This window comes from Branchiostoma floridae, chromosome 16, assembly GCF_000003815.2.
Source record: "Branchiostoma floridae strain S238N-H82 chromosome 16, Bfl_VNyyK, whole genome shotgun sequence".
Taxonomy (NCBI): Eukaryota; Metazoa; Chordata; class Leptocardii; order Amphioxiformes; family Branchiostomatidae; genus Branchiostoma; species Branchiostoma floridae.
In genome coordinates this window covers 7,841,825-7,868,074 of record NC_049994.1, presented here as the reverse complement: position 1 = coordinate 7,868,074, position 26,250 = coordinate 7,841,825, and the positions used below count along the sequence as shown (strand labels likewise).

The 26,250-nt window shown below is 40.0% G+C and overlaps 1 protein-coding gene across 6 annotated transcripts in view; it reads right to left on the bottom strand.

Annotated features, from left to right (window-relative positions):
* Window positions 1–26,250, bottom strand: part of LOC118403086 (cubilin-like) — a 73,122-nt gene that overhangs the window by 24,207 nt on the left and 22,665 nt on the right. For 3 of the 6 annotated variants that reach the window (XM_035801546.1, XM_035801543.1, XM_035801542.1), the window contains exons 13-44: window positions 25,887–26,032; window positions 24,387–24,573; window positions 23,695–23,810; window positions 23,040–23,274; window positions 22,251–22,435; window positions 21,700–21,868; window positions 20,282–20,472; window positions 19,579–19,735; window positions 18,900–19,081; window positions 18,102–18,267; window positions 16,155–16,383; window positions 15,195–15,325; window positions 14,692–14,878; window positions 14,036–14,196; window positions 13,310–13,491; window positions 12,719–12,875; window positions 11,966–12,150; window positions 11,236–11,395; window positions 10,585–10,766; window positions 9,962–10,136; window positions 9,230–9,411; window positions 8,627–8,795; window positions 7,488–7,601; window positions 6,833–6,946; window positions 6,122–6,250; window positions 5,517–5,649; window positions 4,761–4,963; window positions 3,656–3,858; window positions 2,734–2,938; window positions 1,960–2,160; window positions 1,488–1,511; window positions 54–206 (exon numbers count right to left, since the gene is read on the bottom strand). In XM_035801546.1, coding sequence (XP_035657439.1) covers window positions 54–206; window positions 1,488–1,511; window positions 1,960–2,160; window positions 2,734–2,938; window positions 3,656–3,858; window positions 4,761–4,963; window positions 5,517–5,649; window positions 6,122–6,250; window positions 6,833–6,946; window positions 7,488–7,601; window positions 8,627–8,795; window positions 9,230–9,411; window positions 9,962–10,136; window positions 10,585–10,766; window positions 11,236–11,395; window positions 11,966–12,150; window positions 12,719–12,875; window positions 13,310–13,491; window positions 14,036–14,196; window positions 14,692–14,878; window positions 15,195–15,325; window positions 16,155–16,383; window positions 18,102–18,267; window positions 18,900–19,081; window positions 19,579–19,735; window positions 20,282–20,472; window positions 21,700–21,868; window positions 22,251–22,435; window positions 23,040–23,274; window positions 23,695–23,810; window positions 24,387–24,573; window positions 25,887–26,032 — 5,313 coding nt within the window. Of the gene's footprint in view, window positions 1–53; window positions 207–1,487; window positions 1,512–1,959; window positions 2,161–2,733; window positions 2,939–3,655; window positions 3,859–4,760; window positions 4,964–5,516; window positions 5,650–6,121; window positions 6,251–6,832; window positions 6,947–7,487; window positions 7,602–8,626; window positions 8,796–9,229; window positions 9,412–9,961; window positions 10,137–10,584; window positions 10,767–11,235; window positions 11,396–11,965; window positions 12,151–12,718; window positions 12,876–13,309; window positions 13,492–14,035; window positions 14,197–14,691; window positions 14,879–15,194; window positions 15,326–16,154; window positions 16,384–18,101; window positions 18,268–18,899; window positions 19,082–19,578; window positions 19,736–20,281; window positions 20,473–21,699; window positions 21,869–22,250; window positions 22,436–23,039; window positions 23,275–23,694; window positions 23,811–24,386; window positions 24,574–25,044; window positions 25,173–25,886; window positions 26,033–26,250 lie in introns of all 6 variants that reach the window. The other 3 variants (XM_035801544.1, XM_035801547.1, XM_035801545.1) reach the window with 3 other exon arrangements.

Below are 26,250 nucleotides of genomic sequence, written 5' to 3'. Positions count from 1 at the left end.
AATCAATTAATCAATGAGTCAGTAGCACTGATGAACCATAACCTATTACTAACCAGCTTGATATGTCGCAGAGAATCCGGTGCTGTTAACTGAATAGTCGGAGGTGAAGCGAACGACCATGGCATTGAGGGAGGAATCCAGCGGGCCAGGGAGTGGGTTGGGTCGGCCGCAGAACTTTCCGAGTTGGGAGTCGTTGATGGTCTCACCTGTAAGTTCATAGTACATCAAACAAATAAGTTAAAAAAAAACTAAAAAACCAAATAAGTGGACAAATAAGGAGAAGCCCAGGTTACATACATAGCACCAAAAAGGAAAACACTGCAAAATTATAAACAAACAAAAATATTACGCTAATTAGGAAATGCAAAAATAAGACGACTTGTTATTGGACAGCAAATGTTCACAGGCCAATCACTTGAAGAGCTGAATATGTCTTATAAATATTAAATGGACATTAAATATTTTTTAACAAAAGCCAGCACCAAAAGATGGTTAAAACATCTCTGTAATCTACATTTTATAAACTGGCAGTATAGATTTTTTCTTCACATATATGGTTCTGCTCAGAGACTCAATCGGTCAGAACAATAGGTATTTGGAAAGCTGTTGGAAGTCATTTGATGAGACACTTTTCAGAACGATTGAAAAGACAATTATAAAGTCCTCATCAAAAAAGACCTTATCAAGACATTGTACAACCTAAAAAGGACATGTTTGCAGAATGTCTCAAAAAGGTCCAGAATACAAGTATATTTTCGAGAATGTAGATTCTGTGTAACTTTTACTTTCTAAGACATTTCCTGCTCTTATACTAGCGATTGTGCATGGAAGCATATCTACAATGCCTGAACATAAAATAGTCTAAGATTAAGAAGCAGCATTTGTTAGGAGACACTTAAAATAAATGATCTTCAACTTGCAGAACACATGCTGTACTGGAAAAGACATGATTAGACAAACAACTGATGGACACTTTGAACCATGCACTCGTCTGCTCCAACCAAGTTGCCAGTATGAACACTAGAAATCTTTTGACAAAGTCTTTGATAAATATTTCTACCTAATAGAGCTTCCCAAGCAATGCATATATATAGGAAGTGGGATTTGATGTCATGCTTAAATGGTTCAAGATCTGCAAAAATATCATGCAATGAAATTTAGTTTGCAGTTTTTGCACCATCCTCTGCCCTGCAAATATGACAAATTAGTAAGTTTAGGTTGCACACACTCAAGCACACACACAAGAACACAAACAACACACTTACATACACACTTACTATATTAGAAGGTTAGTTAGTGCACACAAACACACACACACACACACCAAAGATGCGTTAGTGAGTTAGGTAATCCCGAAAACACACAAATTCAAAAGCAAAATAACAAAGTTAATGGCTCCGGATGCAAACAGAAAAGTTTGTTAGTTTGTGAGTAAGTTTCACACAAACACAGAAAACCACACACACACAGTCACAGGTCTACTTCACCTTTAGGGGGCTGGGGGTTATCACCTAGAAGTAAAAGGAAAAACAGGAGAATTAATTCATGACTTTGGATACTACTTTCTTACTAAGATTCCTGTCTGACTATGCAAGCTGTGAATACATTCATGCATTCTGAAACATGGGGAAAAACTTATTTATCAAAAGAAAGAAAGAAATAGTTTTCTTATACAAGACATTTTACTTTAATGCCTATAAATACAGAACTGTATCCTGTCTATTCCTACATGTAATATTGTCTACATGTACACAGCTTAATTACACTCTAGTAGTGGCTCAATCATTGCAGTACTTAAATATTGTTGTCAATTTGCTATCAAATGACTACCTAAGCAAGCGGAAGGCTACCTTATCCTTTTTTTTCTTCATACTGAATACAGAAAATAAAAGCATGCACTTGTAATATCCAGTTGTGGTAACAAGAAAAAACTCTTTGCTGGAGAAGTGTCTTACTTACCATCTATAACAGTGACAGCATCGTAGTTACAGGTTCCATGGGCCTCGAGGCTCATTCCAGTGAAGGTGAGGCGGACGTGAGTGCCGGCTGGCGAGCGGATCGTCCAGGTGCAGTCCAGGTTGTGGTCGTAGCCGTTGGGCCAACCAGGCGAGACCAGTGGGAGGGGGGAGCTGCCGGCTATTACATCACCGCCACACACCCCTGTTGGAGAATAGTCGTCAGAGTTTTACACTTAACTGTGCACCAGAATTGAAATCATAAGAATATAATTATTCTCTTCTTAAAACAACCTATAGATGCAAATACACTCTGGATTAGAAAATGTCAATGATTTTTGCATCAGTGTGATTATAACAGTGCGGTTGATACTGCATGTAGAGGTATTACCTGTTCATAAAGAGATAAAATTTGTAACAGCACTTCAAGAAACTGCTAGGTGGCATTCCCTCACAGCACAATGGTTGCAAGTCAATATTTATAGTACTGTCAATCTAGAAAGATTCAACATATATACAGGCATTCTTTAAGCAAATACTTAACATTTTGTGACCACGTCTGTCAGTACTGACACCTATCGCTGCAGTACAATGTTAACCAGTCAGAATTCCCCTGAGAAAGGTGACTGACAGTCACTGACACTTTGGTTGAAACAAAGCAAAAGGAGTACTAGTATCTACACGTATTCACTGTACAAGTTGGATACTGAATGTTGCATTTCCTGTAGAAATTGCTAGGTGGCAGTTCTACACAGTACAACCATTAAGCTTAAAATACCTGGTGCAATGGTAGCAGGTTGACCAGTAGGGCTAACATAAGGCTCAGCCAGCCAGGTGAACAGGAAACCAGTGCCTGTGACACTGTAGTCGGTGTGGAAGGCCACACGGACAATACTACCGGTGCTGTACACAGTCGAGGGAAGAACAGTGCTGCACAGCCTGTTTCCAATCAGTGGAGAGGTGGGGTTGGGACCATCTCGGAACTGTTGAAACAAAGCAAAACAAAAATCATTACTACTGGTGTACAGATGTGATTTTAGGCAACACTCCTTGAATTTAATATTTCTCACATCTTAACCTTTCCCTGCTGATTAGCCACATGAAAAGAGACTCTGAGAAGATTGTATCTTGGTACATGTACAGGCAGTTTCAGGGGATGAACATAGTCAGATTGAAATTTTCCTCCCAGCCTTCTGTTTATATGATATATCCTCTTGATGATAAAAATGTTAAACATTTGTGTAGCCAAGATCATTCCTTTTCATTAGATAGCAAGGTTTTTAATCATAAGCATAAACAAATCTATAGTTTACATCAAGCACAGTAAATGCAGAAAAATTTGCAAGCACTGTACTTTGTGTTTGTGGTGACTTTTACTAAAAACATTCATGACGCAGAATCATCAACACTAGTTCACCTTTATCGCAGGGTAACCTATATCTGTTGTTTTTATTAGCAACAGGATATATAATGATATTGAGTCAATATTTTCAAAATGTTGCACTTTTTTTTTAAACAATGGACATAAATGAAGGTTACCCTATGAATAAAGGTGAACCATCATTAGAATCTCTGTATTCTTTTGAAAAATTTCTATCTTCTGGGTGCTGTGCACAATACAATCCAACCAATATAAGTTTGGCACCAAATGGCTACCTTTAGCAGTGTGAGGGTTAACTATACAAAGGTACAATACCTACCTCCAGCCAATCAAAAGCACAAGTAACTGGTATCCCCGGCAGACCAGGGAAACCCTCCATGTTCATTTGAACAAAGTCCACGCGGACCCGCATTCCCGAGCCAACGGAGATTGTCCAGATGTAGTCCACGTTGTTGGGGTACTGGCGCGGGTAGAGTGGAGAGGCCAGCTGTCCAGCTTGACCAGTCAGATCACCACCGTGCACTGTTTGGACAAAGTAGATAAATTTCAATATCGCTTTTGAAAACTACAGGCAACAAATACACACAACTGTTATCTGTTCTTGTATTTTATGTATATTATGATTTGATGTATCATTGTTATGTTTAAGGTATGGCGGCTTCGAAAAGGTGTCTTTTGACACCTGTTCCGCCATACCCTCCAGTGTGGAGAATCCTAATGATAAATAAATAAATAAACTGTAAAATATAAATTTTGTGGAAGTGGGAAAATGAAGTGCTTGCAGTGGTTTTGAGTTTGCAATACATGTAGTGTCATATCCTGAAGTCACACTGTAAAAGAAAAATGTTCACAAAGGTTTTGAGGCCGCAGTGAAGCAGCCACCGCAAAAAAACAGAAACATAAAACCACCGCGAACATTTCTGCATTTATAGTAAGTACAAGGACTGGTATTTTTACCTTACTCTAAAGTACATGTGCATGTATATCCAAATGCAAATTGGCTATAATAGGTCTATACATTACCAACATACATTTATAGGACATATACTTAATGAATATAATTGTTACTTCACAGGGAGGGATTCGTAGCCCTTCCCCTTCAAGTAGCCTGTGACCCCCCCCCCCCCCCCCCCACACACACACCCACACACACAGACACACAACTGTAGGGTCAGCCGCTATCCCTTCAATGTGCACCTCCATGACCAATGGACTCCATTTTATGTCCCTTCCAAAAGACAGTTGTAACCCAAACTAGCTGAGGTGGCCCTATCAAGAATTAAACCGGGGTCTCCCAGTTACCAACCAATTGGTACATTAGCCAGGACCTCAACTGTGAGGCTGCTACCAGTTGAGCTACAGGGACATCCTTATCATTGATAACATGTTAAGTACTCTAATGACAAATTTCTCCTTGTCCTTACACATGCTGTACTGTGCCATGAAGCCAGCGCCTGTCAGTGAGTAGTCGGAGCGGAACTTGATCCACAGCTGGTGACCGGTGGTGACGTTTGCCGGTACCGTCTGTCCGCAGAACCGTCCCAGCAGCGCGCCGCTGTCGTCCGTTCCCTCGCGGATCTCGATGTAATCATACGTACAGGTGTTGTGGTTTTCCAGGTCAAACAAGCTGTGTAGAAGTTGAAGAGATAAACTATTAACTTTTGAATAAATCTAATTTAAAGTCTGAATCAGACAAAGTCTGAACTCCTCGAAAAATTTTGTTACAAAGAAGATAATTAAAATAATTTTCATTTCATTGAATAGTTATATTCCTCACGATGTTCTCTAATCTTCCAAATCTTAGTTTTTCCTATATTTATTTATCTATTAAAATTTATCTATTTATGCTTTCTCAATACGGAGTTGAACACATTCAATACTTAGCACACTGCCCTGTACAGAATAACATAAAACAAATAAGAGAAACTAAACAATCAGCAAACCAAAATATGAACAACAACTGAACATTAATCAGAATAGGAAATCGCAAATCAAAGTTGGTGTAGCAGGCCAGGTCAGGAGGTCAGCATTGGTGTTTAAGCAGTTGCAAGATAGGCCTTCAAATTCAAATATTCCATCTCTCTGCTACAAATATCACTTTTCAATATTCCCAGACAACAATTCTGACCTGCTCCAGTTGGTAACAATTGATATCATAAGTATTATTGTCAGTAACTGACCTGAATGACACTTGGACCCTGTTACCAGGCGATGCTGTGATGGTCCACACACACTCCGTGTTGATAGGATAGTTCTGTGGGTACCCTGGACTGTTAAATGCACCATGCTCTGCAATAAGGTTTCCTCCACAGGCTATGGGATCAAAACACGTCTTTCCATTAATACTCTTCAAAATTAAAGGGACAAAAACAAGGAAATCACAGATGGCAGCCTTCACCCCCATACCCATGATGCTCCGTAACCCTTCTAGTCCTATAAAGATACAATGCAGCAAGACTACGGATGTATTGCAATTTTGTTTGTTTATTCATTTGTACAAGAAAAATGCATAAAATAGATAGATAGAAACGTGTAAAAAGAGGGGAAAAGTGTAACTATGTAGTATCTATGCTATTAGGTCTTCCTTTTCTATACTTAACAATCTAAATAGTGTTAACAGGAAAATTCGTGAGCACTAACACACACACAAAAACACAGGCACACACATTTGGACACACACAGACAGATGCACACACGTCAAAAAATTAACTATACTTCCTATAGGCAAAGTTTTAACCCTACTCCTCATATATAACAGTTCAATTGCACATAAGAATCTACTTACATGAGATAGACTTGGTGTAGAGTGCACTGAACCCACTCCTCTGGATGGAGTTATCCGAGGTGAAGGTCACTGTCAAGTACTGGCCAAGCGACGTAATGGGGGCGGGAATACGGGTACCACAATATGTACCTGAAAGTCACAAAAGCATGTAGAAATTTAGAATGATGGAAAATATTTCAAAGCTGAAGATTGCTGGTATCCTTTGAATCATTCAATACTTCCTGACAAATACCAAATTTTTACGTCGTATCAGGGCTGCGATAATGATCAAAGGAGTGTTCGGACAAGTCTGTATTTTATCATATCAGATAGGCTACTACATGTAAGAGTACCATATGGGCTTCCATGGTTAGGTTGGTACCAAGAGCTACATGTATGTACAATATTTTGTATGCTCTGTCCACAAGCAAGACCTCATTTTGCACTTGTGGTACCCTTACATGGTCTTCTACTATAAATTTCATATGATGCAACACAGTATTAGTAATGTTAACTTTAAAAATTAAAGGTTAATGCATCAAACTAACTCCAGAAGGAAGCGTTCTGATTCTGCAAATAATTTTTCTGATACCCCTAAAAATAATTATATTGCCCCCAGGACATTCATATGTTCATAGATAGCAGTTCCGTCATACAGCAGCAATATTCTGATAAACCCCAGAGTACCCTCCAGACAAATAACAGCCTTGACTGATGCTGTGAATGACGTACCAATCATAGGAGCTTGCTGTGTGTTTCCATCATGAACCATCACATAATCATCACCACAGTCGCCGTTGTTGTCCTCCGTGTCCATGTGGGTGAAGGTCAGGGTCACATGTTCAGCTGAGAAGTAGACAACAAAGATTTCCGTTATTCGCACAATTATTGATACCACATAATCTGGAACTGCATTTACAATGTAGGATTAGTACACTGTAGCCATTACAAGTACAAGCTACAGAAGACAGTACTGTAGATTTGAACAAATGACCCCTACTCTTTTCGATAATTCAGTGGAATCTCTAACATGCTCAAGGTGTAGCTTTCCTCAATCATAGAAACTCTGACCTTACGTCCTATCCAAGGGATGTCTCTAGTGGAAGCTATATAAACTAGTAGGTACTCATTTTAAGGAAAAAGATTTTAAATTTCTTTCTAAAGAGCACAACATTGGGCCTACTAGGGATTTGAATCAAGAACCGTTGAGTTCTCTTCCCTAACCACCAGACAGACCTACATGTAACACATGACCATATAGCCTTATCATACCTTAAGTAAAAATTCTTTCTTAATTGATATCAAATCAGAAAAAAAAACATGATGAAACTTAGACATTGGACTATGTTTTGGGCTTAAAGTTGAAAATTCAATTCTCCCCACTTACTTAATCCACTGGCATAAATGATCCAGCTGCAGTTTGTATTACTCTCATAGTTGCTTGGATAGTTAGGAGAAGTCAGCTGTCCATCAGTATCAGCACTCAGAAGACCACCGCAGCCTAAAGGAAAGTTGAAAAAGCATAAAGTAACAGTTCTACAAAAAGGCCAGATAAGATGTTAGATATTTGAAATTTCTAACGGAAACCTTAGTGAGTTCAACTATTGTGTTTTCAGTACCAAGGAGAGGAGCCAACAAAATATTGTAATTCCTGATTTTTTCAATGTTCACGGTTTTCAGGGTGACAACTTAATGTGAACTTCATGATTACTGATAAAAAAATAATTTGTTTTGGTGACGATAACAAATAATTTGTTCACCGTGAACATTTAGTTCCGAGAACAAGTTAAATTTTTCCACACCGGGTAAGTTTGATACCGAAAAGACAAAGTGAATCGGTTTGGTTTGGTTTGGTTCATTGAGATCTCCATTAGTGACAACTCACTAGTCTTCCTGGAGTCCAGATTAAAATGATACAAAAATAATAGCAACAGAAATATACAAATAATACAAATTATAACTTTGAAACAACAGAAAGCAAACATGTAGTGGACTGAAAATTAGTGATGGACATACATGAAGTAAAATAAAATAAATCAACTGTTCTCCTATGTTCACAACAAAATGTTTTTTGACTTAACAGAAAGCTTGATAATATTAACTAAAAACGGAGTGGGAGAGGTCGGAGGTCAAGCAATTACAGTATAAGCCATTCCCTAAGTCCGCAACCAATTGACAACTGGTTGCCAAAAGGCTAAACAAGAACATTGTATACTAAAGGTTAATTCTATTCATTCTACTCATTTTAGACTGTATTCAAATCACAACTTTTCTGTCACATGTCAATTAAAGAGATCATTTTCATGCTATTCACATTGTTCTGTTTAAATTTGATGTTTTGATATCCACATTTATCTAAAAAATGCAGGTGAATAACCTTTCAATTTGTTTGCTAAGGACACTTGTATATAATGGTGAAGGATCTTCAAAGGATTGTCAGGAAAAGTGTACTCTACATTAAGTGTGGTTTATGGAAGGCAACTGAATTGTTAAACAAAATGTTAAGTATAAGGTATGCTAACAAACCAGTGGTGTATGTAGCATGGAAGCCTCGTCGAGCCACGCTGGAATCGGAACTGAACCTGATGTACATCTGGTTGCCCGTGGAACGGAAGGTGTTGGGGTCAGGCATGGTACTGCCGCACACTTTAGCGATCAGCGAACCATTCCTACTGGGGTCTGGGCCATCGTATATCTGACAGCAACACAGAAAATACATGACATTAATACCATGATTCTGGTGAATGAAACTTCTTGAGCTGGAGTTCATTTTTCTCTTTATCAATATTTTCTAGTATATCCCTCACTGGAATTTTCGACCAAATCTCTTGTTCTTCTTCAGCTTCTGATCTAGGTCCTGTAGACACATAATTTTGCCACACATGTGCCACCAGCACTGGGTCACACGGGCCAAAAAATCATGTGTCTACAACATTCAGGTCAGGTAGTCAAAGAAGTTTGTGGCTAAAGAAGTCGTTTTCCATTCAATAAACAGGCTAAACAATGATAGGTAAAAGTAAAAGTAAGCAATTGCTTCTGTCCAACCTTTCCTGAGCCCAAAAATTTTCATATGCAACAACACACACACTTATACACAAGTCTAAACGGGCCCTGTTAGATGATACTTACAGCCACAAAATCGTATCTACAAGAGGAGTGTGACTCGATCAGGAAAGAGTCGAACGTCAGGACGATGATCTTTCCCTGTTCGACAGTGATGGTCCAGGTACAGTCAGAGTTGTGCGGGTACACATTGGGGTAGTTAGGTGACTGGATCATACCACTTGGGGTAGAGAAGTTCCCACCACAACCTACAAAAGCAAACATTGTTGAGTGCAAAAAAATTTTAGCACAGAAATCACTTACAGTAACCACTGTAAAATCTTTGTTGAAGGAACTTACTACTAGAGAAAAACTTAGATATTGCCTTAGGAAGGAAAAGGATATTTTTGCAGTGTATTTGACTTACAGTTGAAACCATTTCTAGTATACATAACTCAAATTTTCACTTGAGTTTGTGTTGGAAGGTCACCACTAAAAATACATGTTCAACTACTGCAAACAATTCCAGACTAACAGTAAGCAAATGCTAAAATAAGTCAAGGAATGTAAGAAGTTAGCCAATTGGTGGTCATAAAATTTTGGAAATTCAACATACTATTTCCTCATTCACTATCATTAAACCCAAACTGCAGCAGATTTTTAAATCTTTCTTGATATTGAAAGCACATAAGTTCTGTTCAAAATGCATTCAACATCAGAAATAAAAGTGTTCTCAACAATTGAAACGATCTAAACTGAAATTGTCAAGCGCATGTAACACAATTGTATCCATAGCGGTGTTCTATTATTGGTGCTTACCCCCTTGGACAGCAGTGTATGAGGCGTTGAAACCACGACCACTCACAGACTGGTCAGTCACGAATCTGACCACCATGGCGTTTCCTGTGCTGGACAGTTGCATTTCCTGAGCAAAGTCATTGTTTTGACAGATCCTAGAAAGCTGGGGAGAGTCCAGGTCAGGGCCACCATACACCTGGACAAAAATATCAAAGAGTTATGTATGCTGTTGTGCCTTATCTTTGCTGTGTTTTCCATATAGGTACTCATTTTTCAACAGAGAGAAGCGAAGCCATGTGCTGGCCAGGCAAACAGGCCTAACACATGATGGCGAGTAACTGTCCTACTACCATAGTCTTCCGAGACAGATGACAAGGATGAATGATGAATGAAGGCAGGGAATCTATTAGTAAGTTAAGTGCCTTTCCCGACGGTACAACGTCAGAGCAAATCAGGGGACTCAACCAACGACTTCTGGGCCTTAAGCCAAACACCCTACCGTTATGCTACATAATGCCAAAATAAGAAAAAATATTTCTCTAATGCTTACATGTACTGGTCACTTAATACTTCACATACACATGCACAACATTCATCAATTCCGTGATATGGAGCTAAGCATAGACAATGGACTCTTTGCATACCTCGAGCACATCGTAGTTACAGTTGGGATGGTTCTCCACATCAAAGTCATGCAGCGTGAGCTGTATACTGCTGTCTGGGTCCACAGTTATGTACCAGAGGCACTCGCGGCGGTGATCGTAAGGGTTGGGGTAGTTCGGACTGCTCAGGACACCAGTAGGTCCATTCAAGTTGCCTCCACAACCTACAGAAGAAGAAAAGAAAAGTTCAAAAACATGTAAAGTACTCTAGCTTTGCGGTGATCTTAATTGCAGATTTGATTCAAAGGTAGAAAGGAACTATAAAAAAACTGCAAAATAAAAACAAATGTTTCAACAACTACAGACACATTCAATTTCCGATGGAAACTTTGAATGAGAACAACTGATTCAGCACTTTTCAGCACCAAGGAAAGACGCCAGCCAAAATTGAGTCTACAAAGGCAAATGCAACTAAAAGAATTCATGTTTCCTGTTGTCTCATAAATTGGACGGATGTTTCAGTCTTCCTTTCTCATTGGTTCCCCATGCTCCTACCCCCTCTATATCCCTCATTCTTCGTTGTCACTTCTTGTGAGTGGACTATTGCAAAAACTGTGAATTCAAAACAAAACTACCACAAACCACAAGATTTCCAGTATCAAGGTTACAGCACGATATTTTTGCTAGACTTACCGTCCATCACCCATTCGAATCTGAAGCCGTTGCGAGCGACCGAGGCATCAGACTTGAACTTGATCCACAGGCTGTTGTCAGTGGAGCGAAGGTCAGCAGGTGTGGTGGTGCCACAGTATGTACCAATCTCGGGGGAGTTTGCATCCGAGCCATCACGGAACTGAAGAAGATGACGTGTAAGTATAAATTTTCTATCATAAAATGTAGAGAAATTGTTCAGATCATATGTCGAATGAAATCTGTCGGAAGGGAAATATAATAAACTTTCCAACTATAGACAAGAAAGAACAGGATTTTGGTCACTCTTACATATAGAACTTAACTGGCTCATCAAAAACACAAGGACTATTGTAAAATCTTCATGACTATAGATACACAAACATACAATGCAAATGATACTAACAAAGTTGTAGGTATTTTGTATGACGTATTATAATGAAATGAAAGTATCCTGTTTTTCAATGTCAACACTATACTCAAGGACGTTGAATAAAAAGTCTTTCTATCAAAGATCACGACATCATTACTTCTAATAGCTTTGTTCACGTGTCATTCTATATGGTAGTACTTAAAGTCATTTTTGCAGTGACGTCATTTCATAGGAGAGTTTATTCACAATGTTAAAAGTCCACAGTTGAAACAATTCTGTTGTACAGTAGAAACACTAATTCTATTCGAGGCATCATGAAAATAAAATTGACGCAAACATATTCAAGATTGTCAGTATTACCTGGATGTAGTCATAGTTGCAAGAGGAGTGGTCTTCAATGTTAAAGTTGGTGAAGGAGACATTAATGGCATTTCCCAGTGTGGTCTGGATGATCCAGGTACACTCCCTGTTGTGTGGGTACGGCTCTGGGTAGTTGGGGCTGGCTATGGCTCCGCTGGTCTGGCCAGTGATGGTACGATCACACACTGTGGAGATGAAAGAAAGAATGTGGCATAGTGTGGCATAATGGTCAGAGTAAGTGTTTAAATCAAGAAGTCCTAGTCCTGATATTCCCCATGTAACTTAACTACCATTAACAGATTAACATCACAACCAAAATAATATATTCTTAAATTGTGGTAGAAATCTAAATATCATTCTAATAAATACAGTTTGTGGTACAAGTTTAAATATTATTCTTTTTTTACATGTATGAACAGAAATGTCAAGCTAATTGTGGATCTAAATACACGTAAAATGAAAATCAAAGTTATTTCTAATGCTGTGTGATTCTTTCCAACGGGGTATATCCTGTCCTTTTGGTGTGTGTGTGAGAGAGAGTTGGTGTTTTTCCATATACTAAAAGAAGCTATGGATGGATTGAAACAATATTTGTAGGCAGGTAGATTTTATAAAATGGGGCAAAAGGCTATGGGACGAATGAACGAAGGTTTTATTAAGACAAAGGTTAAAGCATGGGCCTCCTGGTGACCCTCCTTGGTATTACAGCAGCACTTATTTCCAATGACTGATACATTAAAAAGACTGACTTACAGCTGTGGTAGGCAGCCTGGAAACCTCTCCCAGCTACGGAGTAGTCTGCCCTGAACTTGATGGTGAGTTGGTGAGTAGAGCTGGTGATGGGCTGGGGGATGTTTGTACCACACAGGCTGACCATCAGGGGGGCCAGGACATCGGGGCCATCATACACCTAAGGATGTCCATAAAAAATTAGTTAAAGGCCACAACAAGTTGTTAAAGATGTTCATTAGTTTCACTGAAAAACAACTCAGAATACTGGAAACTGAACAGGACTACTTTGTAAGAGGTATGAAGGAGGCCATATACATCAGGGCACTCCAGCCATCACTGAACAGAGACGCGGGTGTTATAAAACCAATTGCGTATTCCCTATTGTGACCTTAATTTTGACATCACGTATCCGTAAGATCATAGTATTTACAAGAGCACATGTCTGTTACTCTCACGAGTTAATGTTCTGAAGTGATTGGTCATTATTGATCCTGAAGAAGGCCACAGTAGTCGTTGAAAATTTGATCCGGCTATACTTTTGCATTGGAAGAGAGTTTAGGATTGTATTAAATTGTGCTTAAGGTTAAATCTTAATGTAATGGCAATACTCACTCTGACGTAGTCATAGACACAGCGGCTGTGGCTCTCAAGGTCAAAGTCGACGAAGGTCAACAAGATGGCGGACCCCTCAGCTACAGTGATCTGCCAGTAACACTCTCCCTGGTGGTCGTAGGGCAGCGGGTAGTTGGGAGAGATGAAAGTACCGGTGGGGGTGGTCAGGGTGCCTCCACAGCCTAGGGAAATAATTTGTAAGAATTTAACCCCCGGACAGCATGGTGCTACAATCTAGACTTTGATGTTAAACTGCAAAGGTCAGGATTGTGGCTGCCATGCATGCATGAAACAATCCTGATCCTGTTCTTTAACCAACCATCAGAGACTAGCTAACATATATTGTCAATCCCCGTTATCCTTTTAAAGTTTAAGTATACTGGAAAGGCATATTTGTTATTGATGTACATTTCTAGGTTTTTTTTCCCACCAATATTTCTAACCTTCACCACTGAATTTGATCATGCTATTATGTAGACGCTACCAAGTCTTTTCAAGTTTTGTGATATTTTTGACATGATTTAGAAACTGACAGATGATCAGTATTGTTGACCTTTTGGAATAAGACATTGATGCTGAATCTCTAAAAAAGCAGAAAACTTGAGATATACAATTATCCAGAAGTAATGATTGATTCTTCCTCAATTTTAATGTATCCTGAATGACTAATCTTCACAAACGTATACATAGAGTTGTACAATAATAATTGTTTGTAACACAACTGACCAGTGGCTGTGCCGTCGTACTCTGCTTGGAAGCCTTGTCCGGAGAGTGAGTAGTCTGTGACAAACTTCAGGTAGAGGCGATTGCTATGGGATACGATGGGGTTGTCGATGGTAGAGCCGCAGTATGTGCCAATCAGCGGGGAGGTGGAATATCCACCATTTCTGAAATCATATAAAAAAATATATTTAAATACGATTAAATTTGCTGCATTAAAATCTCATTTGAATATCCGTACATCAAATAGATAATCTTAATGAATTTGGCAAAAAGAAGAACATTTGCAAGCAGACGCTTATATAGCCATTCATTGCACTTTATGTTGGGATGCATTTCATGTTTGAAGACATCACAGGTACTAGACTACTGCAATTCTATAGCTTTTAGACAGGGGGCACAACTTATGAAGGAAAGGTTTCATCATTAGACCAGTTCTTCCACCAGATTGGAAATGGACTGCTTTTTCCAACAACCCTGTATTGTAGTGTTTCCAACTGAGGAGCTAGACAAAATAGTATGACCACTTCAGTGAAAAGGTAATGACTATTCACAGAATGTTTGAGTAAACAACTATTGTATCTATACCAAATCTATCAATAGATAAAGAGGAAAGCACATGTGGAGTCCAAAATTAGCCAAATTTTGAATAATTCACATACCTCACTTCCAGGTAATCATAGTTGCAGTTAGCATGATTCTCGATGCTGAAGGTGGTAAAGTTGAGCCGAATCTGTTGCCCAGTCGGCACGGTGATCGTCCACTCACATTCGCGGTTGTGTGGATAGTTGCCCGGATAGTTCGGACTTTCGATGATACCAGTTGAAGTGGTCAGTGCATTGCCACACACTATGGGGGATAAGGGAACAAGCAACATCTTAGGAGTATGTATACATTGTACAAATGTATATAAATTCACAGTGACAGCTTTCTAGTAATTCTACAATGGACAGAGCTGCATGGAAGCGTGGTGTAAAGACTTTCTGACTGCTGCCTACCCGTGTCAGGGATCCCAGCAGCAGTATAATCAAATAATGGATACTACTACTACAATTGATCCCAAAAGATTTCTACAGGAAATTCTTTTTTTTTTAAAGATTTGACACAAATTTTTACAGTTTTCTTTAGAAAATCTGTTAATAAATCAGTGTTGTTAATAACTTACATAGAGATGCATCCAAGGCCACATAGGATGCTGTGAATCCTTCCCTGGCGATGCTGACATCAGATTGGAAAATGACGGTCATCACGTTCTCAGCACTGGTGACCACAGGGGGCGTGGCTGTGCCACAATACCTGTAAGGCACATCCCAATAAGGCTTTAGATTCATGAAATTTATGTAATTCAATAGCCTATCATTTACAAACAATAGTCAGATATGAAACAAAAATTAGAAATACAACGCTATTAGGAAACATAAAATAGTGAGAGACCAAAATTAATACATAACTTTTTTCTCCTTTTTATGCATAGTACCTTTTCTATTCCCAATATAAATATCTGCAATTATTCCCTTCTGGTGCAAATTGTTTCTTTATTTTCACATCGAAAATCATGCTTTTAATTAACCTACATTATTAATACATGTACCTTCATTTGGTGGCAAACTACTTAACATATATTAGCTACAGTAATATGAATCTATAAATCTTAAAAAATGTTTGTATTTTTGTGGTGACCTCTGCATCTGTGCTTCAACTGAACTACAACTATTATATAAAACTGAATTGTTTCATTCTCAAACTTGTAACAAAATGTCCTTTCAACACCAACCGCTGACATAAATTTAATGAATGTACAGTAAAAGGTAAGCGGTAAACAAACGAGCCTGAGTCTAAGAACAAAGTACATGTATAACACTTTGTGGCGTCGGGCGTGGCGTAACTGGTAGAGCGTTCGGCTCGGAATCTATGGGTCCTGAGTTCGATTCCCACCGTGCCCCCGACATTGTGCCCTTGGGAAAGGCACTTTACACGACTTTCCTTCTGTCTGTACCGTGTATGTGGCATTGTTAATATAAGTTACAAAACTTGAGTGCAGTGCCACATCGTCCTCGTCTGTCCAAAAAGCAAATAGAAACACTTTTTCATTAACTAGAACATACAGTATGCCAAAGGCTCTGACCTTCCTATGAGGCCTCCCGTGCCAGTGGAAGTAGAGTTATCATACACTTCCACATAGTCGTAGTTACAGTTGGCGTGATTCTCCAGGGAGAAGGTGTGGAAGGTCAAACGCACGACCTTGCCGGGGTCGACTTCGATGAACCAGACGCAGCGAGCGCCGTGCGGGTAGTTGGTCGGGTGGCCAGGCGATGTGAACGCACCAGTGTCATCATTCAGGGTACCTCCACATCCTTTATAACACATGTACAGGAAGAAAAAGACAAAGCTTGTATTAGCAAGACAGAATTCACAGAGCACACAAGGAAGGTCCTGGAACTATGCTGGAATTCTCATCTTTGAGGGGGGGTTACAAAATTATCAGGACAGATCAATTAATTTCCCTGGTTCTAGAACATTTCAAGGTTACTGTAACATGCATTGGCATAATACCGGTCATAAGCCTTATACCGGTCGATTAAAAATAGTGGAACTTAAAGAGATCTACACATGCAACAATAGTTATTTCTGAGGTATGCACACTTCAGACATCTAGGTGTCCAATACATAATTTACAAAGCATCGATAACAATGCATTCGAAGACAACAAGGCCAAAAGTTTTCAGGTCATTTTCGGGGCAGGCGAGCTCGTCGTGGGACAAACACACTGTCACGTTCATCGCCAGATTTGTAGATAATAATCACATGTGCTCACGGCAAAAGACGAGCATGATTCAACAGCAATCTTGAAGTTCTTTTGGTGACCTACAACTCGTGTAAAAGTGTGAGGAACCGTTGCATTATCGCCCGGATCTACGGCTGAATGGGTCAAATTGAACGTACGCCGCCATTTCCCGCCATTTTTAATGCTACGGCCAGCAGTAAAGTTTTACGTCATAGCGGTTGTGACGGACCAAAATTAATTGAAAATTCTTGTCAGTATACGCCCATTTTCTCATGACTTTTTGTATGCTCATGCAGATTTTTGTTTTGTGCAACTACTAACAGGAAAGAAAGGAACAACAGAGGATGAATAAAGGTACATAGCGGCAGTTAATTGTGCCGTGTTTCGTTCGACCGGTATAGTGCACCCCCTTCCAACCACGCGCCCGTTCTCCGTGCAATTCCGCGGTGTGTTCCACTTACGATATTATGTTTTTAGCAGGACCAGAGAGACAAAATAATTTACACAGAAGAAGTGGCAAAGGTAAGCTGTAACAGCAACATGTAACTGGAGAAAATAATGCGTTGATCATTTGCCAAATTAGCATTGCTTGAGAAATTGCAGTAAACCGACCGGTATTATGCCAATGGATGTTACAGGAAGATGATATCATAAAATGAAGGAAAACTCAAATAAGTATTCACTCCATAAAATTGAGGGCAGCATGGCATTAACCTAAGGACCGGAATCTCAATACTTTTTTACCAGTTAAGTGTATTATAAGTCCTGTCCATAAAACATTAATGATGAGATTCAATAATATTCAATAAGATAAACGCCTCTGAGACATAAACAAAGCACATCTGGAGAGAGAGAACTGTTTACAAGTCAGAAGCCTTCACCTTTGACATAGTATGTATGACGCAAAATTCCTGTCACCGCACGTGTGTACTCAGAAGTGTTAGTTTTGCCCATACATCTACAGATGCGTAGGGTGGCGCCCATCTCCACTTCAAAGCCCTTGGGCCACACATTTGTGCAAGTCACTACAGCAGGGGGCTGGTCCTTTGGTAGTGATGTGTGTTTAACTTCCATACTCTTCCTCATTAGTGCTGAGTGCTATGCAGAGAAAGCAGCATGTACCATTTTTAGAGTCTTTGGTATGACTCGGCCGGGATCGAACTCACGACCTACCGAATGCAAGGCGAACACTCTACCCACTCGGCCATTGCACCGGACTCGGAAGTGTGAAAGAGCTTATTCACAAACACTAAAGACAGATAAAGCAAAAGAAAACGTTGAACATACCACCCTGGTTTGTGTCGTATGTTGCTCTGAATCCGTTATTTGCCACAGAGGCGTCTGTGTGGAAGTGGAGCCACATAACGTTCTGTGTGGAGACAACGGGTGGGGGGACGGCCGTACCACATAGCAGAGCCAGGCGGGGGGAGTCAGCACTACCTCCATCCCTCACCTAAGGAAAAACATGATACTATGAGCATCAGCAATATTACAGCAAAAGGTTAAATACTCTATACAGATGTATGATGCTCAGAAACGTAAAATTCTAGAAGTGTTTCCCTGTATATCTTGAAATGTTTGCGTTGGTTCTATTTCAGCAATTTCCATGGTGACCTCTACAACACAAAATCATTTCACTATAAATATGTATGTTTCTAAATATATTATTACTAGCACTTAACTACAGAACAACTTCAAAAGTCTGACCATAAAGTCCCCATGAAAATAATTCTATCTACTAATTTGGCTCTTTCCAAACCAGCATATACAATGTAGTCTAACCAGTAGCTATAGCCATTACCCCGATCAAATTCACTTTTCGGCCTAAAACTTTTCTTCTTAAAGTTCTTGAAATGTTGTCTGTTGAATGTAACTGGACAGAGCCGCATGGAAGCGCGGTGTGAAGACTAGCTGACTGCTGCCTACCCCTGCGTCAGGGATCCCAGCAGCAGTATAATCAAACAATGGATGTGTGAATAACATGATGTATTTTACTTTTGTCTTGATATCAAAACACCCACTACTAATCTGTACGTCTTCATCCATGCCTATAATTAGAAAGGTCTAACATTTTTTGAAACTCACATCCAGGTAGTCATAGAGACAGTTGCTCTGGTCCTCCACATCAAATGTAACAAAGGTGACAGTGATGGTGTTTCCAATGGGCTGCATGATGGTGTAGTAACAGTCCTTCTCGTGTGGGTAGGCATTGGGGAAGTATGGGGACAGCAGAGTGCCTGTTGGGTCTGTGAAGACTCCACCACAAGCTGAAAACAATTGAAGAAATTAATTAGGTGTACCACAAGGATTCATATTTGGCCCTACCTTATTTTCAAACAATGGGGAGAGTAGATCATTAAGAGTGCCTATTGCATAAACTATGTTATTAGACTCTGCCTCAAGAAAACAAATCATTGACGAATTATTTATGCAGTGTACCACAAGGACCCATCCTTGGCCCTTCACTTATTTCCAAACAGTGACTATGATTATTATGGTATGGTGTTGGCATTTTGTCCAGGTTAAGCTTATTTTACGCACTGTGTTTTTTATCTCTCTGATTTTTTTTGTGAGACTTGAACAAAATGCTTATTCCTGTCCTTTGTTGTTTGTGCTTACTTTCTGAGCAAAATTTGCCAATGAAGAACAAAAGAAGAGAACTTTGCCAATGAAGAAGACATAGCCTGGCTATAGATAAACATTTCCTATTTCACCAAGTCACCACAAAGCTCTTAAAAATGATAAGAACAAACAGTTGACTTACTGACTGCCCAGGTTGCCCTGAACCCAGACCCGGTCTGTGAGGCATCCGAGCGGAACTTGACAAACAGCTGATTGGTGGTGGAAGTGAAGGGTGCTGGGATGGTCTGGTTACAGTATCTGCCGACAAATGGAGCTGTCTCATCCCCACCATCTCTTACCTAAAGATGGAAAGACAATTCAAAATTAATTGACCAGTTTGTTGATTTCTTTCTTACCTAAGTATTTACCACATTTGTGAAAGGACTGACATAATAGGTAACTACATGTACCGCCTTTTCAAGATATCAACCCAGAGACTACACTTTCCCCTGCTTTAACTACCAACTGTTGTCAGAAAGTCGATCCTACATCTTGGTCTTCTCAAGGAATCCATCTCCAAATTATCCAAAATGAATGTGGTTTACTCAAAAGAAATTGCGTAACATGTACAACACCTAAAGGCCAGGGTTTCTGTTACATTTGTAAAAAGTAAAAAAACATCATCCTGAAAACAAGTGAAGTGCAACTAATGAACTCCATGGAATCACAGGCATTGTAATCAGTTGGTTAGTTTACTCATTTGTTAATTTGTCTTCATGCAAGTCTACAGTAATAAGGAAATTGCATAGTAGCAGCAAAGGCAGAAGTGGTGTAATGGGATACTTGGAGGGTTGGAAGTATGGTTTGACTTGTACACTGTTGGAGTGACTCGTACATATACTGACCTCCACATAGTCCCAGATACAGTTCCCATGAGCCTCCACATCCATGTTTGTGAAGGTCAGCGTGATGACCTCTGTGTCAGGCACGCGGATGACCCAGATACACTCCTGGTTGTGAGGGTAGGCGTTGGGATAGTTGGGAGAAATCATGATGCCCTCATCCTCTGTGAACAACCCTCCGCAACCTCCACCAACTGGGAGTTAAGAAAAACATGTTGATCATCATCACAAATTCTCTGGATAGTTATAAGGAAAACTTGCAGATAGACGTGCAAAAGTTAGATGTGAAAGGTTGTTCAGTGTAATATAACCAGCTGCTGCATGGCCACGTGCCTGCAAAGCTTGTATGCTACATTAAAGGGTGGTTATAGCTGCAATATAAATACAGATACAGAAAATCCTGTCAAATTCAGATAAAGAAGTCATCCTCTACTGACCATACATGTAAGCGGTCAAACATCAGAAAAGTAGAGGGCACTGGGAGAAAACTAGTGAATATGACTGTAACACTATACCAAATCCATAAAACTGAGTGCACCAAGGCATAACCCTGATTATCATATAGCCAGGCGCCGCGGACCAATCAGAAGGCCCCGTTCCACGTTGGTTATGACGCCGTAACACTTAGATTCCCGCCAGCATGGCGTGTATCGCCCTTCTGATTGGTCAGAATGAATCGAGCCGATTTGCATCGACACCGGCACCAGTGTCGATGCAAATCGACACCGGTGCCAGTGTTGATTCATTCTAACCAATCAGAAGGAGCGATACACAAAGGATATGAAGGCATTGGTCAATCAAAAGGAGCGAAACATATTCCAGAGCAGAGGGAATAAGTACAGACTGCAAGAAGAGGGGAATGGCTCCTTCAAATATAATGTTTTGTTGTTCTAAAGAGTCAAAGACTACAATGTTTCGAATATTTTCTGTGGAAATTTTGGTTTCAAAATGCAATCTGTAATCTCCTTTTAAATGTATGTACCAAAGAACAAATTCGACAAAGGAATTCACACGTATGGTACCAAGGGATCTATGCGTCATACAGGAGTTTGTAAGTTTGGGTAGGCTATATGATAATAACGTTAATAACCCGCCTGTTCCTCGGTGTACATGGTGTCATAACGCCTGGTCTTTTGCTATAACCACCTCATAAAACCACCTCGTTCGCTTTACTCACTCGGTGGTTTTATTCGGTGGTTATAGCAAAGGACCAGGCGTTATGACACCATATACACCTCGGGGCGGGTCATTACCCCTTAATTCTCAGACATTGTTTTGATGATATTTTTCCTGTTAACAAGCCTGTTAATTATTTTCACCCACATCATGCAGATCAAATGAGAGTGATCTTGGCAAACTCATGACAATCATAAGTATAAGATGACAGGAAAGTATAAGAAGACAGGAGATGTTGGACTTACTTTGTTGAGCATTGTATGTCATGAGGAAGCCAGAGTCGGTGAGACTCTGGTCCGAATGGAAGCGTACGTAAGCGAACGGCCCCTGGGTGGTGATGGGGGTGGGGAGGGTGTCGGGGGTGCTGCACCACTTCCCGAGGGAGGGGTCAGTCTCGGTAAAGCCATCCAGAATCTACATTGAACAAAAACATAAAACCAAATTTCACCTTGGATGCCTTTAACCCATTATGATATTTTTGTGTTTTTTGCGGTGACCACTTCCCACAAAATCAGGACACAACAAATATGTGTTTATACTGTAACAGAACTAAAAACACAGTGAAAACCTACATGTACTTTTCCCTCCTAATGCAAATAGTTGTTGCAAAAATAAATTGATTTACATAATTATGAACTTGCTGGCCATGGGTGGGTTTTCACTTGTTTCCATTCGTATTAATCAAAACCTTAAAGTCACCCCTAATTGTTATACGTCTTTACTAAAACAAACAAGCATTTTATGGGTGGCGGATATATGATATAAAACATAACTCCCTCCATATACATGTACATACCTCAACAAAATCATATGCACAGGTATCATGGTGCTCCAGCGCGAAGTGTGCGAAAGCGAAAGTAATCTGGTTGCCGAGCGACACCTGTATCCGCCACACACAGTCTCTGTTGATGGGGTAGTTACCGGGGTAACCAGGGGACGAGATGGACCCGTGATCAGCACTAGTAAGGTCTCCTCCACAAACTGAAAATGTCAAAGAAAAATGATTTTTAGACTCTTTGTCTTTGAAAATACTTCTTATATGTGTACAAGTCATAGCACATAATATGACACTACATGAACTTGCAAGTATACCCATGGTTCTTCTCATTATATAATATACATGTACATATATACGGAGAGAGACAAATAGAGTGACAGACAGACAGAGAAAGAGACACACGAGAGAGAGGCGAGTCTCAACATAGTGACAGAAAGTGAGAGGTAAACAGAGTTGCAGGAGTGACAGGAAGTAGGTGGTAGAGGAAGTGATAAGTGGACATGTGTAAGATTAAGTAACTGTTTACATCTTATTTGCATGACTAATTAAGGAGCACGAAACAAGTTAGACATACGAGAGACTGTGATATGAGGTCGTCCATCTCTGTTAAGGCCTTAAAGAGTGGTGGCGTTTAGGGGGTGTTTTAATTGGTGTTGCAAAAGTACCATTCTACTTAATGTATGGACCTTGCTTTTCTTCTGGTAGTACCTTAATATTGAATAAAGATAATTTATGCAAATGATGTCATGATGATGTCATCAAGAATCATAAGGCTATGCTCATTTTTACACATGTACATGTACATACCAGGGTCCTGGGACTGCCACACCACAGTGAAGCCGTCTCCTGAAACGGACTGGTCCGAGCGGAACCAGAAGTACAGCTGGTTGTGTGTACTGGTGATCGGATCCGGCGCCGTCTGGCCGCAGTACTTCCCGATCTGGTACGCCGACGCAGACGCGCCGTCGTGGATCTGTACCCAGTCGTACTGACAGTTGGTGGCTTGCTCAAGATGGAACTCTGGGAAGGTAACATACAGCACCTGGAAGGTTCAAAGGTCAGAGGTGAAAGGCTGTTCTTTAATGGAAGGAATTAAAAGGAATTTCAGATCATGTTTAAAGGTACTATGTGGCATCAAATTTACATTTCTCACATTTAACATTACAATAACTTGCATTTGACAGCTAAGAATGCAACAGAAATATAATAAGTGACTATTACCTTTCTAATCTTATACAGGATAACACAGCAGAAATATTAGAAAATAAATATAACAAAGAAGGGTTTAAGAAATAAATCCAATGTCTGAGTTTGTGTTGTGAGTGAGTGAGTGAGTGAGTGAGTGAGTGAGTGAGTGAGTGAGTGAGTGAGTGAGTGGGTGAGTGACTGAGTGACTGAGTGAGTGACTGAGTGAGTGACTGAGTGAGTGACTGAGGTCTTAAATGATAATGTTCTTAAGTACCTTTCCAGGAGTGGTAGTGACAACCCATGCACAGCTGAGCCCATGTGGATAGTTCTGTCCTGGTGTGAGTGGGAACGTGAAGGATCCAGACTCTCCTGACAGACTGCCTCCACATGCTGGAATATGAAAAAAAAGGTTAGCAATCAGGAGAACGTTTAAATCTTTAAAGGTTATGACCTCCATAGCATTGGTGTGTGTGTGTGTGTGGTGCATCTCTGCTCCAATATCTGCTTGGTTTTCAGTCCAGACAAGGTTACATTAGCAACTGAACATTCCTCTTGCTTAAAGTGTGTTCATAAAGCACTATTGGGCTATGCTATCCATCAATAAAGGTATTATAATAGCATTTCACCTCTTTTTTACATTATTTGGTTTTCATGCACCACCATTTTTGTTACAATCACCACCTACCACCAGTTTTTAGCCATACTAGGTTAAAAAGCCTCATTCCCTGAGCATTATGCCCTGCGAGGGGCTTTGCTCCGTACTTCGACATGAGTGTAGATGTAGATGTTCTAAACTAACCATTACATGTCCATAAAAAATTCATAGTCCATAAAAAATTGGATATCAGAAGATCCACTGCAGTGCCGTGAAAAAGCCACTAGGAGGCCTATTATTGAACTCGACCTCATTTTTCCCTTAATGACTTTAGAATGGGACATGATAGTGCTTCTAGCCTTTTTACTTACTTTGTTGGGCCTGTTCACAGTTGGGACCAGTAAAGGAACTGGTGCACGTGCAACTGTAGCCATTCACGCCGTCATTGCAAGTGCCGCCATTTTGGCACGGGTTGCTCGCACACTCGTCAATGTTCTGGTCACAGTTGGTGCCCGTAAACCCAGGATCGCAGTTGCAGCGATATCCGTTGTTGGTATTCTAGGATGGAATTAAAACAAAACAAACATGAATAATATAAAGTACATAAACACAACTTGAAGTAATCGAGTAGCAAATAGCTGTCCAAAATTGTGGCAAAATTGCACATTTTCTGACTGCTTAGTAAAGCATACTTAAGTAATGTTAGTTCACCTTTATCCGTGGGGTAACCTATGTCCAATGTCTTTAAAAACAGTGTATTTTAGAATATCAAGTCGAACTATAGTGCAATATTTTGAAAAAAATTGCAATTCTAAAAATATTGCAATTTGAATGCACCTTCCATTGACTTGATATCCCTACATACAGTGTTTGAAAACAACGGATATAGGTTACCTTGTAGATAAAGGTAAACTAGCATTACAGTTTTCAAGAAATTTTTTAGGAGCTAAAAAACATTTAAATATCTCCACTGTTTGGCATTGTAAAAAAAAATGTGTGAGAAGTCAAAACATGTCTTAATGTCCATACCACGCAAGCTCCGTTAACACACGGGTTGGCAGCACATGCATTGGCCGACACAACACAACCGTTGGATCCCTCTCCGTTACCAGCATAACCAGGCGGACACGTGCACGTCCGGTAAGTGTTACTGATGACTGGTTAGTACAAAAAACAAACAACATCATGCAGGGTTAGCAATGTTACCTCATGCAGGTTATTGGTGGTTATTTAGTGGGTTATAAAATATAGGCCTTTCCCCAAAGGTAAGAAATTTCCTTCTCAGATTAACTCTGACAAGGTTCAGTGGTGCCTAAGCATTTGCACAAATCTTACGAATTTTATCAAAAAATGCATAAATCTAACCTGTATGTGATATGCACAAACCTTTTGCAAAACCGACAAACCACTGCTGGGGTCAAGTGGCGAAGTGACAGACAAAGCCATTTTTTCATGATGGTGGCCTTTTGTATAGATTTTCAGCGATGGAAAATGCAACGTGATGCAACAAAATGTAGCAGAACAGTATCTCACAGGCCATGAAATACGTTTTTGTGATGGTATACAAATGTACATCCATATTCAATGATTGAAATAGAAATATCATGGGTGGAAACGTATGCGCTCAAAAGTATGCCTTCTCCTAACGTAGCGGCCAGCTGCCAGTTTGCAAAAGTCTCGTATCCTGTAACTATAAGATTCATGCGTTATATGCTTTGTACATTTTCGCATAGTGATTTGTGTGTTTCATAAAATTGTTACAAATCTCATAAAAGTTATGCAACTGCTTAGCTTAGGCACCCCTGAGGTTAGTAACGTTAGATGTTTGCTGTCCATGCAAGGCTGAAACACAAAGGTGCGTGGTTACAAACCCTGTTGGACCTGACCCGACACCTGCCGTGCTGACAGGGGTTAGGCCTGCAGGGGTTGGGGCGTGCTCGGCACCCCTGGGGACCAACCCCGCTGCCGATGAACCCAGTAGGACATTGGCACTGCCGCATGACATTGCCAGCGCTGGCTAAAAGAAATGGCTTGCTTAGTACCACAAGGTATATCTAATAATGGTAGATAAAGTCAGCGTCACACAGTCAAGAACCTTTGGCCTGATTTCTTTTTCCACTAGAGGATTTCTGAATTTCAAAATCATCAGAGAATTGAGCAAATTTTCAATTTTGTTGCCTGAAAACCTATGATTATACACACCTGTAACATCAGCTACCCCTAAGAATTGAGTAA